Source organism: Rhinolophus ferrumequinum, chromosome 13, assembly GCF_004115265.2.
Source record: "Rhinolophus ferrumequinum isolate MPI-CBG mRhiFer1 chromosome 13, mRhiFer1_v1.p, whole genome shotgun sequence".
In the NCBI taxonomy this organism is placed as follows: Eukaryota; Metazoa; Chordata; class Mammalia; order Chiroptera; family Rhinolophidae; genus Rhinolophus; species Rhinolophus ferrumequinum.
The window spans coordinates 8,955,118-8,976,434 of NC_046296.1; the positions used below are offsets into that span (position 1 = coordinate 8,955,118).

The 21,317-nt window shown below is 43.1% G+C and overlaps 1 protein-coding gene across 1 annotated transcript in view; it reads right to left on the minus strand.

Moving 5' to 3' along the window:
• Positions 1–21,317, minus strand: part of TCF7L1 (transcription factor 7 like 1) — a 155,095-nt gene that overhangs the window by 8,511 nt on the left and 125,267 nt on the right. Inside the window, exon 4 of the mRNA XM_033125566.1 lies at positions 12,773–12,856. Within this exon, the coding sequence (XP_032981457.1) occupies positions 12,773–12,856 (84 nt within the window). The remainder of the gene's footprint in view (positions 1–12,772; positions 12,857–21,317) is intronic.

Consider the following 21,317-nt stretch of genomic DNA (forward strand, 5'->3'; position numbering starts at 1 on the left):
CCGGCCTCACCCTGTCACTATTACCATTTTGGTGCGTCTCCATTCATTGACTTCTTATGCATGTTTTTTATTTACAGTTATTTACATCATTTATAGCCATCTTTTTTATTAAAATATTTTTTTCAGCTTTACTGAAGTATAATTGACAAATAAAATTGTAATATTTTAGGTTGGCGCAAAAGTAATTCCGGCTTAAAATGTTCAAAACAATTGCAAAAACTGCAGTTACTTTTGCATCAACCCAGTATTTATAGTGTACAATGTGATGATGATACATAGCCATTTTTAAATACTTAATAGTATTATGAAATCTTGACTGGCCATGTGGTGTTGCGGCCTCACCAGGAGGGGGTAAATGGCACTGAGTCAGTGGCAGAGGTAAGTACAAAGCAGGAAAATGTGTTATATTTCAAAACGTAGGTGTCTTCACTTATATGCGGTGAGTTACCGGTTCCCAGTAGGTGGCATCACTGTCCAGAAAACGGACTGACAGGAGGTGGGTTCACAGAGAGAAAGGTAAACTTCCTTGGTCAGTGTGGGAGGACGAGGCCTGGACTGATAAGTGAGAATGGCTCTTTGGGATTCATTCAGGGAAGGCTCTCCTCAGAGGCTACCACCCCAATAAAAGTTCCCACTCTTTTTCCCAGCTGCCCTCAGGGTCAGGATGTCCATAGCATAATCTCAGGCCCTTGGTAGGAACGCTGGGAACCACTCTACACCTCTCAGGGGATAACAACCTCAGTACAAACATGCACAAGTGAAGGCACAGGTGTCCACTCGGCAAGGCAGCAGAGTCCAGATGCATCCAAAGAAGAGCATCTCAGAGCCATCTTGCGCCTACATCCTTCTGTCTAGTCAAGTACACCCAACTCTTTCCTAGTTCAAGTGTTTCTCGTCTACTTCAGCCTGTTTCTGGAGTTCATTCAAGCCAAAGTTCTTGAAATTCCCACCCCCACAGAAGCAATGTATCCTCTCTCCCACTGTTTATGACTTACTTTCAAGCTCAAAGTAAAGCCAACACCACACAGCTCCGCCAGACTGAGCAGCCACCTTTGCACAATCACGCTCCACCAGGCCCTGCCGCTCTCCTCCAGCGGCTTCTCTCAGCAACTTGTTTGAGGCCCTCACAAAGGCTTCCTGGCTCCTATTTTGCTCACAATTCTCTTTTCTTCCTGATCCTGATTTCAGAGATCAGAAGGATAACGGTTTGTAACTCAGGCAAAGATGAGCCTCAACTCTGTGGCATAAGTCACAAAGCTGTCATAGACCGGCCAACAGACTGCCCAGGAAAGACACTAGGAGTTTCACTGGATTGCTAACTATACCTGATTTTATATATTTAAGAAATCTCTCCTATCCACATTCAATTGTCTATTTACTGATGAAGGTAACCTTTTTATTTTTGGCTACCAGAACTATTTCAAGAGACTATGTTTAAATGCAGGGCTTGGGGGAGAAAGGAAACTGGAATTGTTCCTGAAGCATCAGCCCAGTCACAGCACTGGAATACCCATAGGACAAGGGTGGGATCTGCAGTCATCAGAAGCTAGAATGGGACCTGCTCCCCATAAGGCAGGGCTGTTTGCTGAGAATTCTCAACTGCAAAAGAACGAGCATTTCCAAGGACTTTTGGACTCCAGCCGCAACTCTGATTCTAATATCTGGGACAGATGATCAGCGAGGCCAGGATTCTTTAGATTTTTTTTGATCATGCACCTTAATCAATAAAAAGTGTCAGTTTTGCCATTTTCTTTTCGGTTTGTGCCGTTATTCATAGTATTTTCAATCTAAGGTTTGCTGCAGGAAATCTTTCGCAACTACCAGAACATTTCCTTTTGGGTTAACTTAGATAAAACTAAGTAATCTGTAAATCCATGTTGCTGGACTCAGGTAACTTGAACTATGCTGAAGTCCCCGTAACCGATGCCCTCAGAGTCCATGCAATTTCCTAATGGTTTTAGAGTAAAATATGTAAGTGACAGGGTTCCCCCGCGCCCCGCCCCACACACACCTCAGTGGAGCGTCCCGTATCTGCACTCCCTTTTGGAGATGACCAATCAGATTCACTGCTCAAGCTTCTTGGGACGGAGAACAACGTTCTTTGCATGCATCCCACTCGTGGCCTTAGAACATTCGTTAAATTGCTTAGATGTCTCCTTCCAATCCCTATCCATTGGCACATCCCTTCAGTAACTATTCCCTCTACTTAATGAGACCTCATCAAGTATTGGAAGATAGTTACCATCTTCCCTATCTGCGTATGTCAGTTTCTGGACTCCTCACTCTTTTCTGGCCACGTATCTCTAATTACCCCCACATTTCTCTTAAAATTAACAGGCTATTCCAGAGGGAGCTTGCTGTCTGCTTGGTGCCGAGTATAAGATCAAAGGATTTACATATAATGGAAGCCAGGGCAAATAGGAACTTAATTGAAGTTGGGAAAAATAAAAAATCCACCCAATTCTCCCTCTGTATATACACCACTGTGGGGACAGAGCCCCAGAGAGCAGTTTCCAGGCTCTCGGCCTCATGTGGAAAGGTGCTGGCTCGGGTAGTAAATGGCCATCAGCTATGGCTGGTTGGCTGTCAGCTATAACCATTGCGCCACTGGCCACTAATATAACTGTCACAGGTCACTCCCCCTTAGTGTCCCCAGATAATAATGAAGCAGATGCCCTAGCACGGGTCCGATGGTTAGAACGGGCTCCTGCCACTGATGTGGCTCATTGGCTGCGTAGGAAATTGCAGCACGCTGGAAGCCGAACCATGTGGCAGGTAAGCAGACGCTGGGGTCTGCCTTTGAAATGGCAGGAGATAGCAGATGCCTGCTATGACTGTGCCGTCTGTGCCCAGGACAGCCCCCAAAGGCGGAGGCTCCCCTGGGAGACACAGCAGATTACGTGAGGGAGGGTGCCCCTCACTCGCTGGCAAGTGGATTACATTGGACCCCTGCTTAACGCCCGCAATGCGATATACGCATTTACAGCAGTGGACACTGCTACGGGGTTGATGTTTCCTTGGCCGTGTCCGGCTGCGGATCAGCGGCACACAGTGGTCGCTCTTACACGGCTGTGCGCCCTCTATGGGCGCCCGCAAGTCATTGAAAGTGACAGGGGTACCCATTTTACGGGGCAAGAAGTGCAGCGTTGGGCTGCCAGGATGGACGTGCAATGGTTGTTTCATGCTCCGTATAACCCACAAGTAGCTGGCATGAGTGAACGCTATAATGGCCTTTTGAAGCAAGGTCTCCGGGTGTCAAAACACCCTCCCACGATGCGTGACTGGGCCTCGCGTCTATGGGAGGTCCTGAGAGTCCTGAATGAGAGACCACGGAAGGGAGGGCCCGCACCAGTAGAAGCTCTGCTACATCGAACGGCCGCTCCCATTCAATTACAAGTTACCACCAGTGAGACTCTGTTAAAGCCAGGCTACGGCAGAAATGGAAACATTTTGCTGCCAGCCCCCACATGCTTGAAAGCAGGGGAACGGCAGCAATGGACTTGGCCCTGGCAGGTCAAAAGCCCCCACTGTCGATGGTTGGGCCTGATAGCCCCATGGGGGGCCAGTTTGACTCATGAATTGCAAGTGACGCCAGGGGTGGTGGCTGAGTGGCAACCACAAGTGACTGTAGTATATGGAGGTCCCGATACCGGGATGATTTTGCGGGGAAACTGTGCTCTCACTATAGCCTATTATGGGGTCCCCTGTTCTGTTACATGTTGAAACTATGCAAGGGACCCCAAGCACTGCCATAAAGGTTTGGTACCACAAAGCAGGAAAGGTGCCAGTGGCAGTAACCCTCCCTTCCCAGGATAAAAAGCTAGCGTGTATCCTCCCAGATGGAAGGGATTTGCTATTGTTGGTTCCTAAGACTACCGTTTCTTTTCGTCCGTAGGTATCAATAGGCTAATATGGCACAAGGACCCTCGCAGAAGATGCTTGTCGTAGATTATGAGGCGAGAACCTGTAGGGGTGGAGTGTGGGGACAGAGCCCCAGAGAGCAGTTTCTAGGCTCTCGGCTTCATGTGGAAAGGTGCTGGCTCGGGTAGTAGATAGCCGTCAGCTGTGGCTGGTTGGCCATCAGCTATAACCATTGAGCCACTGGCCACTAATATAACTGCCGTGGCTACGGAGAAGAGTGGAGGAGAGTCGGTTGGTTGGCAGCAAAGCGGACAGCAGGTCGCACGTTGTGTGAACCCAGCCTCCAGTGAGACCATAGTGGTATGACTTCCCTACCTATGGCTCCGTAGGTGTTCCTTTTTGGCCTAGCCATATCCTGCGTTCTTATGTGGGGAGCGGGAGCTGAGACCCCGCTGGACGCCTTGCACGACAACCACCCTCTAACAAAAATTCAAAGGCAAAATGTAAGCTCTTTACTGATGTTGTCATCATCCTACTAAGGAGAGGAAATTTGAACCTTTGTTTCCGATACAGAATTTTCCTCTATGAGAGAAGTGGAAACCCACTTTTACTTATTGGGTAAATGTGGAGACTGGTACACCATAGGTACCATATTGAGCAGCCAAAAGGCTGGAGGCTGACAGAACAGACATAGAAAAAAAACCTGTGTCTCTGGTAACATGGCTCAACTACTGAACTGGCCCTGCAGAATATACATATTATTTGCATATTTAAAAGTTGCCAAGAGAGCAGACTTTAAGAAGTTTTCATCACAAGAAAATTCTGTAACTATGTGACAAGAAAAAATTGCGACGTCCTAAGTTAAATTACAGCGGGCCTGAGGGGGGAACGAAGAGACAGGGAAAGTGGATCAGTTACCTGCAGGCCAACACCAACAAAAGACCGCTCACATTCCTGAATGTATGTTGAAACTCTGAATTAACTTACAGGTGGCTATTTCGTGATTATCAAGAGAGAAGAGCCAAAGTAGCCGACCAGCAGGTGCCCATGCTGCTTGCTCACACAGGAAGGTTCTGGGCTGCCGCCCACAGCCAATCCAACAGAGCAAACACTTCTTCCTTACGGACCTGCACCTGCCCACAACTAGCCCTGCTTCAGCTTCTCCCACCTGCCTTACCTGCAGCCAGTGACAATTTTTTCAAAACAACTTTGCTCTTTCTTCCCGAAACTTAATGTAAAAAAGAGTCTGTCAGCTCCAGGACAGTAGGCATGTGTTCTCCATCTAGGCCAGCTGCTGGTGGCTCAGACTGCGTGCCGCAAGACCTGCTCCCTTTTCTGGCTGGCATGTGACTCAAGAAACCCTTTCTTTCAGAAAAGCGTTCAGCTATTAACTAGACTTATTGTGATCATTTTGCATTATATACAAGTATCAAATCATAATGCTGTATACCTGAAACTAATATAATGTATGTCAATTATACCTCCATAAAAACTTTTTTAAAAATAAGGAAAATACAGATAACAACAATAAGAACAAGTGTTTATGTTGTATCTACTATGTGCCAGGCAGTGTCCTAGGTCTTGTGAATGCACTAGAGAATCTGGTCTATTTAGATGAAAGTACCTGTCCTTATGGTACTTATAGTCTAATTGGAGACACAGAAATGAACAAAACAAATAATATGTTAAGTTGTGATACATGCTAAGGAGAAAAACTAAGTCAGGGAAGGCAGGTAAGAAATGAAAGGGGATATAACTGTGGAAAGTGATTTGTTATTTTGCAAAATATTATTAGTATTTATAAAAAAATAAAGATCACTGAAAAAGTACCCAATTAAACATTAAGAAAAAAAGAAGAAATGAAGGAGGAGTGGGTTATAAGTTACACAGGTTGACCAGGGAAGGCCTCAGTGAGAAGTGACTTTTGAATAAAGACCTGAAGAATGTGGGCAGTTAGATGTGTAGTTATGTGGGGGTAAGAGCATTTTGGCAGAAGGAATACAAGTGCAGTGGCTGGGAGGTGGGCATATGCTTGGGACATCTGAGGAACCACGGGAGGCCAGTGGACTAGAGCAGAGAGAAGAAAATAAGGAGTCTATGTTAGTGTATGAACAAATACTTTCTGAGCTCCTAATATATGACAAGCAGTGTGCTGAAGGCCATGAAAGATGTAGAGATAAATCGAGAGTCTCTTCATTAGGGCAACAGTAGAGATAAAATGCTCAGGGAATCGGAGTGTGTTCCAGGTCCTTCTTCTAAGCAGCGGTACATTTTTGAGGTCTTTGCAAATTGGATTGGGCAGAGAATTCTTGGGATAAATTTTTCCTTATCAAAGCTCTCGTTTTCCCACCGTTTGCTGGCATTAAATGTGGCAAAAGAGAACCCTGAGGTTTCCTTTATTTTTCTTCCTTTGGCACTGGCCTTCCCTCCATACACCCCCCAGCCCGCATAGTTGCTTGTAGGGAAAAAAAATTTAAGCCCTTGCAATTCAAATTGTTGAACTGAGCCTGTCACACCTAGACTGTGTCAAGGTGAATTCCAATTTTCATTTCCTTTGTACAATTCAAGTGAGCTCTTTCAATCTATAAATTTGAGTTTTGTTCTTTTAAAGCCCAGTTTAACTTTCATCTCTTATTGCCTTCTCTCATTTTCATTTGTTTTGGTCTCTTCTTCAGGAACACTATTTGTACGTTGGTTTTTCGTCTCTCTCCTCTATCATCTTTTTCATCAGTGTTACCAAGGCACAGATTTGACTTGCCACCAGGCCCATTGGCTCTAGACTAAGATTAATGAGTGGGAGAGATGAGTAAGAATTCCCCCAAATTAAACATCAATAGCAAAAACTAATTAAAAAAATGATGTAGGTAGATAATCATCATAGCCTTCCAAAATCAGTGGGTGAAAGTTTGATGAGAAACAGGACTTTTACACAGCCTCAAAGCCTCTCCCTAAAGAGCACCTATTAATTGCTAAGGGGAGAAGTAACTTCACAGGGGAAAAACATGGCAGACACCACTGACTCAAACAACAAAGGCTAACATCACTGATATTGGGACAAATGGACACTGCAGCCCATCCTCAGTGTGGCGCACTGAGGACGACACAACATCAGGGCAGTGGTGTTCTTGCCAAGCACACAACCTGGATCTAACCATGAGGAAACAGCAGACAAACCCAAACTGATGGGCAGTCTACAAAACAGCTGGTCTGTATTTCTCAAAAAATGTCAAGTCAGGAAAGACAAACGCTAAGGAACTCTGCTAAAGGGGACTAAAGAGACGCAGCAACTAAATGCAATGTGTGATCCTGGATTGAACTCTGGACCAGGAAAAACACAAGGCTATAACGAACAATCATTGGTACATCTACCAAAATTTATTGTGAGTTAGATAATAATGTAAAATGTTAATTTCTTGATTTTGATAACTGTACTGTGGTCACTAAAATATGTCTTTGTTCTTAGGAAATACACCTCAAGTATTTAGGGGTAAAGGGGCATAATGTTTCCAACTTACTCTCAAGTGGTTTAAAAAAACTCGAGAGAGCGAAAGTGAGAGTGAGAGAAAGGCAAGGCACGGGACAAAATTTCTGAATCTGGATAAAGTGTATATAGAAGTTCCTTGTATTATTCTTACAAGTTTAAAATTATGTCCAAATAAAAAGTTAGTACTGTATAAGAACTGAAATCATTATTGGAGGTAGAACAGAACAGTTTAACAGGCTATGTGATGAGTTTTGGGGTCTTTTGGGTCTACACCGCTATACTGATGAGAAGAGGGAGAAACGGCCACTCTAAAAGGGAAGCCCCAGTTGATGGCATGCTAAGCAGTCAGGCTTCTCGGGTCAAAGGTGGAGCCGCAGCAAGACAACCATTTCTTAGGAGGGCTTCTGGGCAATCGCTCATCGGACATGAAGCTCCGTGAGTCGCTTTGGAGTGGCCCTTAATGCTGAAACAGGGTGCTTATTATTAAAGGACGCGTTCGATCATCATCTCGAAAACAAGTTATACAGGTGCACGTGCACATGCACACAGAAACAAGATGAAAAAGCTATAAAACAAAATGTTTGTGAGTTGTGGGGTTATAGGTCTTTTTCTGTGCGCTTAGGCATTTTCTCAAGGGTTCTACACAGCACATGCATTACTTTTATGATTTAAAAAAGACTTCATTAAAAAAAAAATCCTGGGGTGACGGGATGGCTCAGTTGGTCAGAGCGCGAGCTCTGAACAACAGGGCGGCCGGTTCGATTCCCACAAGCGCCAGTGAACTGTGCCCTTCACAACTAGATTGGAGGACAACGACTTGACTTGGAGCTGATGGGTCCTAGAAAAAACACACTGTTACCCAGTAAAATTAAATAATAGTAATAATGATAATAAATCCTGAATCTGAAGAGGGATTAACCCAAGAGTAGAGAGGGGTTTTAGAAGGGTACATGAGTCTTTCCCCAGACCACTTATTCTTCCACTCATTTAACAAATGCTCCTTGAGGATCTCTACTCTGAGCCAGGCATTATAGCACTAGCATTCCAGGGAGAGAGTGGAGGGAAAGACAGGGGCCGGGTACATGGGGCCATCCTGAGGACTAACATATAAAATACCACTACTACTCAGCTTTTAGAGCTTGTTTTGAAAGCATAAAATCCAAGTAGTAACGACACTGAACTCCATCCCCACCATGGCCACGTTACGGCTTGTTTATACACATCTCCGTAAGAGGCAGCTTGGACCCACCTCACTGAATCTCGGCAAGTATGTAGGCAGTTTCCTTATTTGCCCTTCTCCCAGGGCAAACCTCATCTTAGAATATTTTGCTCATGATTCTAAAAGAAATTTCATCATCAAGTATTTTCATTTTTCTAATACAAAAGCCAGTGCCCAAATCTCCATGACGACTTCGGTACCTTCAAGTCCTGCTTCTCCTTCTTTACTAGAGTAACCGGTACCCAGTAAACTGGGATCATCTCTAGAACTCCTCCCCGTTACCTCCCATTTACAATTAGGGCAGTGATTCTCAACGCTGGTTGTCCCTGAGAATCTCCTGGGGAGCTTAAAAAACTAAGATACCAGCCTTACCCCAGACCAATTAAATCATATCCTTGGGAGACTAGATGCCAAATTCTATAGGCTCCTTACCTCTATTACCTTTGCAATCTGTCCATTTGATCTGGCACCTAATGCAGGACCTCATCTCCTCTTAGTTTGCTAACGAAATGGTATTTTAATTGTCTTTCCCTCTGTTAACAGCAGTGGCAGTGGCGCTGGTGAACAGTTACTGAGGGCTTACTTACTTCCTGCTAGGCACCACTGTAAACCCATTACAATTCATTGGCTCTTTTTCACACAACTCTGTGAGGTCAAGTCCTCTTTGAATTCCCATTTTATAGATGAGGAAACCAAGGCAAAGACAGATGAGGCAATTTGCCTGAAGCTGCACAAATAGAAAGAGGCGGAGTTGAGATTCAAACCCACAGCCTCCAATACATATACCACCCGCCTCGGGTACCTCAGGTTTTGCTCCTACTACATATACATGTATCTCAGAAGTTGGAAGGCGATGCTCAGACTCAAAAGTGAAAATGGTATTCTTCTCCCAACTTGGATAATTGCGAGTTAGTGGTAAGGTTTTCTCCCATAAATTGTTCCTCAAGCTTTTGAAGCCTATTTCTGCTTTTCCACATTAAAGTACAGAGTGTGATAATATATAGTTTACTAGAAAATTATCCATTTTGCTGTCTACAATGGAATTTATCAACTAGTTTCTGCTTCTCCACTCAGACAAAATAAGGAGCCTCTACTCCCCCAAAATGCTGAATTAGCATCTGCAAAGCACACATTTGCAATGCTTGGGTGTTTGTTTGGCAGGTAGAGCTATGGGTATAGAACCTTATTGAGAGTTTGGGGATTTCATATATTTTTGTGTCACACTCAGATAATAAGTGAGGATGAGTAGCTGATTTATCGAGGAAAAGAGTCTAGAAAGAAAATGGAAGCTTAGAGAAGGCCAAGAACTGATGCTATATATTAATATAATCTCTCGGAGCCAATGAAAAAAGGATTATAGGAAGCAAAGGGTTGTAAATACTGTCAGGTGTCACCTGTGCTGAGAAAAAGTAGGGGAAATTATTGGACTTAGGTATTAGATGACAAATGGAGAGCTGAACCAGGCTGCAGTGGATTGGCAGAAAAAAATGATATGGGGATGGAGGTGGAAGGTCTGGCTTTTGTGTGAAAAGCTGGGCAGTAAACATTTGGAAGGAAATGGGATAATGCACACACACAGAGAAGGGCCGGACATAGGTTTATTTTATTTTGCAGAAATGAGTTGCTCTGTGCAACAGGAAGGATGGGAAACTCAAAGAGTACATGTGTTAGTATTTTTTTTTAAATAATTTTTTTCTTTTTCAATTACGGTTGGCACATATTATATTAGTTTCAGGTGTACAACACAGTGATTAGACATTTCCATAACTTACGAAGCAATGCCTCCTATAAGTCCAGTACCCATCTGACACCGTGCAGTTATTACAATATTATCAACTACATTCCCTATGCTGTACTTTACATCTGGTGACTGTTTTTATAACTGGCAATTTGCACATCTCAATCTCTTTTTCACCCACCCTTCAACCCCACTCCCAAAATGTTCTTTTTATCTATGAGTTTGTATCTGTTTTGTTTCTTCATTTATTTATTTATTTCTTTTCAGATTCCACATATAAGTGAAATCATGTGGTATTTGCCTTTCTCAGTCTGACTTATTTCACCCAGCATAATACCCTCTAGGTCCATCCATGTTGTTGCAAATGGAAACATTTCATTCTTGCTTATGCCTGAGTAATATTCCATTGTGTATATGTACCACTTCTTTATCCATTCATCTATCAATGGGTACTTAGGTTACTTCCATATCTTGGCTATTGTAAATAATGCTGCAACAAACATAGGGGTGCATGTCTTTTTGAATTAATGTTTTGGATTCCTTTGGGTAAGTACCCAGAAGTAGATTGCCGAGTCCTTCTTTGTCACTTGTTATAGCCTGTGTTTTACTCATAAAGTCTATTTTGTCTGATATAAATATTGCTAGCACAGCTTTTTTGTTTGTTTCCATTTGCATTAAATGTCTTTTTCCATTCCTTTACTTTCTGTCTGTGTGTGTCTTTCGATCTCAAGTGAGTCTCTTGTAGGCAGCATATGTAAGGGTCTTGTTTTCTTATCCATTCAGCTACTCTATGCCTTTTGATTGGAGCATTTAATTCATTTACATTTAAAATAATTATTGACAGGAATGTAGTTACTATCATTTTATTATTCATATTTTTAATTTTTTTCTTCTTCTTCTTAAAGAAGTCCCTTTAACATTTCTTGTAATACATGTGCTAATTTTAAGGGGAACCCATTTCCTCTAAAAGTAGATGGAGATTTTAGACAATGTGCAGAGAGACGGGAGGAGGAGGGAAGAGAGGCGAGAGGGCCGTGCCATCTGGGGTTTGCTGGAGTGGGCTGGGGGATGACAAGAATGTGTGGGGGCAGCAAAGATTTGAAACAGTTATAGAGAGAGCTGCACCGGGAGGAGCAAAGCAAGGCCTGTGGCAGGGCGGATGTGGGATGGGATGCCAGGTCCTCCCGGTGACAGACTCACGCCACTAGAGGGCACCCGTACCTTGCATTCCACCATCTGCAATGGGAATCTGGCCTATTCCTGGGGTGCTTGTTCAACAACAGGCTGCTCATGTCTTAGTGGCCGGACAGGAACCTCTCAGGGGCAGCCTGCACTGGGTGGCTGGTGCCGCCCCGCACTGCTCCCTACTCAGTCACTGGTCTCTCCCAGAAGCTGTGAAACAGCAGTGCTCACCCGTCTCCCCAGTAGATGGCTGTGACAGTCATCTGAGAACTAACTACCCATGACATAGCTTTGTAAATTATCTTTCTATGTATATCTTCTTTCTCCTCAACTAGACTCTAAGCTGACAATGAAAAGTACTACCGGGATAGCTTAAAATGTCCCGAACGCAAGGAAATAGTATGTCTGGGGTTTGCTTGAAAACAACCTAAAAACCCTGTGATGGGAGGGGGAGTGTGGGCGAAGGGAAAAGGTGAAATTTTCTATAATAAAATTGTAAAAACGTCATGCGTTCCCAAGTCTGCTTGTCTCTAAATGGATACTAGGTCATGCCAGCGGGGCTGCTTCTAGGGGCACCTTCTATGATTGTGAGACACACTGTGACACGTTAACTTGTGAGGTGTGTAGTCTTTAAGGCAAGAGTTGCCCTAAGCTCTTAAGAAAAGCCCAGATAAGGGGAATGCCAGTTTCCAGGATCATCTCTTATTTGCTTTCAAATTCAGTCTGTTGCAAGTCGTTAAGGTGGTGAGGAGATCTGCTCGGCCCCCATTTCTCCTGCCTCCCAGGACCATACAGACCTCCCTTTGCAGCCCGTGTTGCCAAAGGGTTTGGCAGGGGAGCCTTGGCTGCCCCATGGGGTTTTTGTCTGCACATGTCTCAATTCATTCTTTCCTAAAATATCCTGTACAGAAGAGCATCTTCAACTGTTGCCTTGCAGCTCCGAGGAGAAGCAGAGGCTGAACGAGCTCGGACAGAGAGAGGAGACATTGCGGCCTCACAGAGGGGCTCCGGCAGCAGAGAGGAAGGACCGGGGTTACCAAACAGGGTTGGGCGGTGCTTACAATCACACAACTTCCCAGGTGGCGTGTGTGTGTGTGTGTGTGTGTGTGTGTGTAAGGCGTGCGGAAGCGCACAATCTAATCCCTACACCGCTGACTGTTCAGCGTGCTCACACACTGGCGGCAACACCAGCAGAGCCCAGCACCTCCAGGAAGGTGGAGGGGACACAGAGACATGGACACAGTCAGCCAGAGTGACCCTTCAGTATTTTAAGGAGAAACAGACTTACCAAGTGTGCTGGGGACGGAGACCTGGTGTCCTTGACTGTGCTGCCGGAGGGGACATCGAGGAGGGGCCATTTCATCTGCAGGTACTGCACAGGGGACAGAAAACACAGAGCAGCTGGTCAGAGGAGGCTTGGAGTGCCCAGGGAGAGCGATGGACCTCTGCAGCCAGACGACCGGTGAGTCAGGGACTTGACTCATATTCACGGCACACCTGTTTCCTAGACAGTGTCCACATAGTCATCCCAGGGGAGAGCACACATGTATAATCATCACTGCCACCACCCGCCCCCTCCATCATTTTGGGGGGATACACACAACCCCATAAGAACCTGTCGGTGAGGATCAAGTCCTCCCTGCTGTAGTCACGGGACAAGTAGGGCTCATCCAGGGAGCAAAGGCTCCCAGATGGCGATCGTGCCCCGTTCACGTCCACCTCTTACAGCACCACACACACAATGCTCCCTAAGAAATAGCCTCTCCAGAAGGATCTGGTGACTGAATGAATAAAAACCATCTGCCGGACACTCACAGGGTCATGGGTAATACTGTTCATACTCAAGGGCGCTGAACTTGACTTCATTATAGTGTTTCTCAACCTTGAAAAGATAATCCAGTACAACCTGCCTTTTCCCAGGTATTATTGCAGAAAATCCAAGCCAAATAGCAAATCCTACACACACACACACACACACACACACACTTTAACCAAAACGCTTCTCCTTAACCGCAGGATGGCACAATCTTTGGCAAGAGCCTGGAGGGCAGCGCGTGGAGAGGCAGGGAGGGCATGGGCGAGCCTCCTGGGCTCTGCAGTTGCACGTTCGTTCATGGGTTTAGGTGCCCACTCTGCCAGCGTAGGTGTGTGACCCAGGACATGCGTCTTAATTCTGAGTCTCAGTTTCCTCATCTGTAAGGCGAGGCTATTATCATGAACTTTACAGGTTGTTAGAAGGATTAGGGACAATGTCAAGTATTGAACATGATGCTCTACACGAGAGAGACACTTGTCTGATAAATGGCAGCTATTAATTTTCATAAGCAAAACATTAGTCTTTGCCAGGAGCAAAAACACACGTGTTTTCTTAGTGCCAACACGGATACAGAGCTTCTGGGCAGTCGACCAGCTATGGAGACTCTGCAGAACGCTTGAGGCGACTTTGAAAATTAAATCTCTAATAGGAAATAGTGGCTCCAGGAAGAGTTTCATATGGAGACAGAAATCTTTGAGTTATCCCTTGCTCTGGTCATACAATTTCAGTGGAAAAAGTCATTTGAGCTGGAGCTATGTGCACGTATCAGGAAAGTGGGATGGGCTGTGCCTCAGAAAGCCTCCATTTTTATTTTGAATTAATTTATTTTTTATTATTAGTCAGGTGTACAAAACAACACAATTAGACATTTACACACCTCATAAAGTGATAACCCCAAGTCTACTACCCATCTGACACCGTACATGGCTATTACAATACCATTGACTCTATTCCCTATGACTCTATTCCCTATGCTGTACTTTACATCCTGTGACTATACGAGTATATAATTATAGTTGACATTCAATATTATTTTGTATTAGTTTCATGTGTACAGCACACTGGTTAGTGATCCTGATAGGGGATCACTTCATAAAGTATAGTACCCATCTGACACCATACAGTTTTTACATTATTGACTCTTTTCCCCATACTGTATTTCACATTCCCGTAACAATTTTGTGACTACCAATTTGTATTTCCTAATCCCTTCACCTTTCTCACCCATCCCACCAAACCTTCTCCCATCTAGCAACCATTGGTTTGTTCTCTGTATTTATACGTCTATTTCTATTTGTTTATTCTGTGCTTTAGATTCCATATATAAATTACATCATATGGTATTTGTCTTTCTCACTGACTTATTTCACTTAGCATAATATCCTCTAGATACATTCATGTTGTTGCAAATGGTAAGATTTCATTCTTTTTTATGGCAGAGTAACTTAATACTCCATTGTATAAATGTACCACTATTTCTTTATCCAATTGTGTGTTGATGAACATTTCGGTTGTTTCAATACCTTGGCTATTGCGACTAGCGCTGCAGCAAACATGGGACTGCATATATATTTTTTGAATTAATGTTTTGTATTTCTTAGGATAAATACCCAGAAGTGGAATTACTTGGTCATAAGGTAGTTCTATTTTTAATTTTTTGAGAAAACTTCATACTGTTTTCCATAATGGCTGCACCAATTTGCAATCCCAACAGTGCACAAGGGTTCCCTTTTCTCCACATCCTTGACAGCACTTGTTTTTTCATTAACTGAAGATAGCCATTCTGACAGGAGTGAGGTGGTATCTCATTGTGATTTTTATTTGCATTTCTCTAATAATGAGTGACGTTGAGCATTTTTTGAGCATGTCTATTGGCTATTTGTATGTCCTCTTTGGAGAAATGTCTATTCAGGTTCTCTGCCCGTTTTTTAATTGGATTGTTTGTTCTTTTGGTGTTGAGTTTTTAAATAAATTTTAGATATTATCCCCTTATCAGGTGCGTCATTGACAAATATCTTCTCCCATTCAGTAGGATGTCTTTTCGTTTTGTTGATGGTTACATTTACTGCGACAAAACGTTTTAGTTTGATGTAGTCCCATGTCTATTTTTTCTTTTGTTTCCCTTGCCCGAGGAGATATATCAGTAAAAATATTACTAAGGGTAATATCTGCCAATTTACTTCCTATGCTTTCTTCTAGGAGTTTTGTGGTTTCTAGTCTTATGTTTAAGTCTTTAATACATTTTGAGTTTCTTCTTGTGTATGGCGCAAGAAGGTCCTGTTTCATTTTTTTGCATGTATACGTCCAGTTTTCCCAGCACCATTTATTGAACAGATTCGCTTTACTCCAGTGTAAATTACTGCTTCCTTTGTCATAGATTAAATGACCATATAGGCATGGATTTATTTCTGGGCTCTCTATTCTGTTCCATTGATCTATGTGTCTGTTTTTATGCCAGTACCATGCTGTTTTGATTACTACAGCCTTGTAGTATAATTTGATGTCAGGTAATCCAATGCCTCCAACTTTGTTCTTATTTCTCAGGACTGCCATGTCTATTTGGAGCCTTTCATGGTTCTATATAAATGTTAGGATTATTTGTTCTGGTTCTGTGAAACATGCCATTTGTATTTTGATAGGGATTGCGTTGAATTTATAGATTGCTTTGGGTAGTATGGACATTTATCTATATTCATTCTTCCTATCCATGAGCATTGTATAGGTTTCCATTTATTTGTATCTTCTTTAATTTCTCTCTTCAGCATCTTATAATTTGGAGTACAGATCTTTTACTTCCTTGGTTAAATTTATTCCTAAGTATTCTATTTGTTTGGATGTAACTGTGAATGGGATTCTTAATTTCTCTTTCTGATAGTTTGTTATTGGAGTATAAAAATGCAATCGATTTCTGAACATTAATTTTGTATGCTGTTACTTTACTAAATTCATTTATCAATTCTAATAGTTTTTTGGTGGAATCTTTGGGGTTCTCTCTATACAGTATCATGTCATCTGCAAACAATGACAGTTTTACTTCTTCCTTTCCCACTTGGAGGCCTTTTATTTCTTTTTCTTGTATGAGTGCTGTAGAACTTCCAGTACTATGTTGAATAAAAGTGGTGAAAGTGGGCATCCTTGTCTTGTTCCTGATCTTAGGAGGAATGCTTTAAGCTTTTCCCCACTGACTATGATATTAGCTGTGGGTTTGTCACAGTCAGTCTGACAGTTAAGTATGCAAACTCATCCTAGAAAAAGTGCTACATACCTCAGTGCTGAATATCACTACAGTCACCTTCCAAGTACTCCCCTTGGGAAGCTATGCACTGACGCCAGCAACCTAGTCCATCCTTCAAAGCAATTTTGGAACTCTTTTTCTGGAATGGCTATCAGAGCTGTCATTGTACTATCCTTGATGTCCTGAATGTCATCAAAATGTCTTCCTTTCAATATTTCCTTTATCTTTGGGTAAAGAAAGAAGTCATTGGGGGCCAGATCAGGTGAGCAGGGAGGGTGTTTCATTACAGTTATTTGTTTACTGGCTAAAAACTCCCTTACAGACAGTGCCGTGTGAGCTCGTGCATTGTCGTGATGCAAGAGCCATAAATTGTTGGCGAAAAGTTCAGGTCATCTAGCTTTTTCACGCAGTCTTTTCAGCACTTCCAAATAGTAAACTTGGTTAACTGTTTGTCCAGTTGGTACAAATTCATAATGAATAATCCTTCTGACATCAAAAAAGGTTAGTAACATCGTTGCAACAAGTTTGCAAACTTAATTGTCAGACCTCATATATGGCTTTTATTATGTTGAGATATGTTCCCGCTATTCCCACTTTGCCGAGGTTTTTTTTTAATCATAAATGAATTTTGCTTTTTCTGCATCTATTGATATGACCAGGTGATTTTTCTGTTTCATTTCATTTATGTGGTGTATCATATTAATTTATTTGCAGACATTGAACCAATGTTGTATCTCAGTAATAAATCTCATTTCATCATGTTGTATGATCTTTTTAATGTATTGCTGAATTCAGTTTGCTAATATTTTGCTGAGGATTTTTGCACCTATTTTCATTACGGATATCAGCCTCTAGTTTTCTTTTGCTTGTAACGTATTTGTCTGGTTTTGGAATCAGGGTAATGGTGGCCTCATAAAATGAGCTTGGGAGCCTCCCCTCCTCTTGGATTTTTTGGAATAGTTTGAGGAAAGGAAGTGTTAATTCTTTTTTTTGAGTGTTTGGTAAAATTCACCTGTGACGCCATCTGGTCCAGGACTTTTGTTTGTTGGAAGCTTGTTGACTGCTGATATAATTTCATTTATAGTAACAGGACTGTTCAGATTTTCTGTTTCTACTTGAGTCAGCCTTGGTAGACTGCATGCTTCTAGGAATTTATCCATTTCTTCTGGATTTTCCAATCTGTTGGCGTATCGGTCGTTGCTTGTAGTATTTTCTTAAATTTTTTTGTATCACTATGTTGTTGTAACTTCTTTTTCATTTTTGATTTTATTCATTTGGGTCCTGTTTTTTCTTTAATGAGTCTGGCTAAAGGTCTGTCAATTTTATCTTTTCAAAACAAGCTCTTGGTTTCATTGATCTTTTGTATTGTAGTTTTAGCCTCTATTTCATTTATTTCCTCTCTGATCTTTATTGGTTCCTCCCTTGTACTCAATTTGGGCTTTGTTGGCTGTTCTTTTTCCAGTTCCTTTAATTTGGGCTTTGTTGGCTGTTCTTTTTCCAGTTCTCTTAGGTGTAAAGTTAGACTGTTTATTTGAGATTTTTCTTGTTTCTTTAGGCAGGCTTGCATTGCTATGAATTTCCCTCTTAGGACTGCTTTTGCTGTGTCCCATAGATTTTTGGATTGTTGTGTTTTCATTTTTGTTTGTCTCAAGGTATCTTTTGATTTCTTCCTTGATCTTGTTGACCCATTCATTATTTAGTAGCATGCTATATAGCCTCCATGTCTTGGTGTGTTTTTCAGTTTTTTCTTTTAATTGATTTCTAGTTTCATACCACTGCAGTTAAGAGATGTTTGATATGATTTCAATGTTCTTAAGTTTATTGAGACTTGTTTTGTTGCCTAACACGTGGTCTAGCTTGGAAAATATTCCATGTGCACTTGAGAAGAATGTATATTCAACTGCTTTGGGGTGAAATACTCAAAAAATATCAATTAAATCCATGTGGTCCAGTGTGTCATTTAAGACTGCTATTTCCGTGTTGATTTCTTTCTGGAAGATCTGTCCATTGGTGTCAGTGGGGTGTTAAAGTTCCCTGCTATGACTGTGTTACTGTTGAGCTCTGCCTTCATGTCAGTCAATATTTGTTTTATATGTTTAGATGGTCCTATGTTGGGTGCATACGTTTACTAGTGTTTTATCACCCTGTTGGGTTGATCCCTTTATTATTATGTAATGTCCTTCTTTGTCTCTTATACAGTCTTTGTTTTAAAGTCTATTTTGTCCAATACAAGTATTGCTCTCCCACCTTTTTTCTCATTTCCATTTGTGTGAAACCCTTTGCTTTGCATCAACCACAAAACTTGACTGAGGACAGGGACTCACTGGGCTTTTAAAAAGGTGTCCACAGGCCAGAGTAACAACCCAAGGACACATCTACGAGTGGCACCGACAGCAGGTGGGATGGGCCTAGCAGGCCTGGCTGTAGGAGACCAGGGAGGTGGGAATGAAAGAGGGTATTGGGGATCCCATGAATAAGGACAGTCTGTCCACTCTGGGCCCTCTGGTACCCTGCACCCCCTTCATGCCTCATACTGAGTCTCACGTCTGTCCCTGTCCTCTGATGATCAAATCGTCTTCCTTCCTTCCCACCCCCACTCATCTCTTTCTCTACTCAGAGCCTTACTAGGATTTAAATGCTTCTGGCAAGTTAAAAAAGCACTTGACAAATATTGGTATCATTAGTTAAAGCTAATTCCCTTAGTGAGTAACAACATCTGTGCCACCCTGCCAGTTTTCAAAGCATTTTCACACACATAACCCAGGTTAATCTTCACAGTAACCCTGCTATGTGACAAGTGAGGATGACTGTCCCAAGTTTTCACATGAGGTAATGGAGGTAAATACAGGGTAAATGACACCCGACTTTATGATGAGAGCTGGAACTGGAGCTGGAGCTGAGGTCTCTCAACCTCAAACCCCACACTTTTCACTATAACATGAGTCATAAAGCTTTTCATGACACCATCTTCTTAAACACCCCACCCCCCATTCCAGCCTTTTCTTTGCTCTGATGGGTTTTTCTCTCTCCTTTTCTGCCTCCAACAGGGCTGACCATGCAGAAGCAGAATGAAGATATACACGTCAATGTTTTCCTGTAGAGACCCTTGAGGTGGCCAGATCTTACACTTAAGTGCTAAACATTACACTCATTTCTCTAAAAGCAGTAACCTGAATATTTCCATTTGTTTTAAGTATCAGGTGCTAACGACAAGTGTCCCACCCACCCCTGCCCCAAACACAACAGAGGGCTCCTAAAATTCATCAGCTCTACTAGCATCTGGTTCCCTATTTAGAGTCATAAAGATAAACACTCAACATTCGTCATTCTTGTTGGCTTGCCAAGGATGTTCTTACATCATATGGGGGTGGCCCACAGGAGTCTATCCTACTTTGGGATAATGTTAGAGTTTTGGGTCTTATCAGCTGACCCTAGGGGATGCTAGGCTTGGAGGATTCTAGCACAGGGTTTCTCAACCTTGGCACAACTGACATTTTGGGCCGGATAATTCTTCATTGTGGGAGCTGTTCTGTGCACTGCAGGATGTTCAGCAGCATCCCTGGCCCCTGCCTACTCCTTTTGGTTTTGTGATAACCAAAAATGTCTCCAGACTTTGCCAAAATTGCCACCCAATGAGAACCACCACTCTAGTGGCTGAGGAACTGGTACTCAATATACTATGAGTTGCACGAGGGTCTGTCTGCCTTGGTACTGGGGCTATCAAGGTACAAACACACAATCACACACGCTCATAGGAAGAACTTTTAGTAACAGCTACTGTTTTGGTTATCTACCATGTGCTTGGCACTTTACCTACTTACCAGGATGTCTAGACTTCTGGTGGGAGAAGACCCCACTGGCCTCTTCTTTAGGGTCCACTCTCACTCACTGACTTTAACAAAGACTTGGAAGCTTGGAAGGTGGGTAGAAATCTTTAGACTTGTGTGGCCCCTTACAGATCTGTTAGACAGGTGGGGAGAGGTGGTTCTGGGAATAGCGGCCCAGGACCCTTCCTGCACCAGCCCATCCTGCGGGTGGCGGGGAGTGGTGCGTGTATGTAAAGAGGGATGCATCCTGGGAGGTAGGGTAATGGAGGATGGTCATTTCTTTTGTACATTTCTGCCTTTTTAAGATTTTGAAACAAGTGATGAAGGTCGGGGTGATGTTGGTCGGGGGAGGCCCGTAAAAACATTGGAGCCTCCTGAGCTTAGCCACAGAAAGCCACTGGATTGCAGTTCTGAAGGCAAGGAGTATTCTAAAGGGACAGCTGAGCTTCCCAGAACCATGAACTGGGGCAGAGGAACCAGCAACACCCCCTGTACTCCTCCCCCACCTCAGCACCCCAAATTTGGAGGTGGTTGGGCAATTCTGAATCTCTAGGTCAGGCCCAACCCAATGTTTAGTAGAAATAAAGCTCTTCTTGGTTGTAATTATCCTGTGAGCCAGCGCCACAATCACTCCGGGGGAAATCACTTATTGGTGGGAGCATGTCCTTGGGTATTAAGAGATGTGGGGCTGAATCTAGACTCTTTGCACAGTGATGGCATATGGGCAAATTAAAACTGCTGCTTTCTCCAAGACCAGTCTAGGATCCAATCAAGTGGCCACCATGGCTCTGACTAGTGTATCGTGGCCAGGCTGCAGGACATGGTAAAGATGGTCCAGCTACACCACCCTCCTGGGGGTGCTCTCTGGAATGTTAAATGTGGGACCTGTGTGGTATCAATGCAACTGATGGCCAGCCAGGCAGTAGAAATGGTCACTGCTTGTGGGATGCTGTCA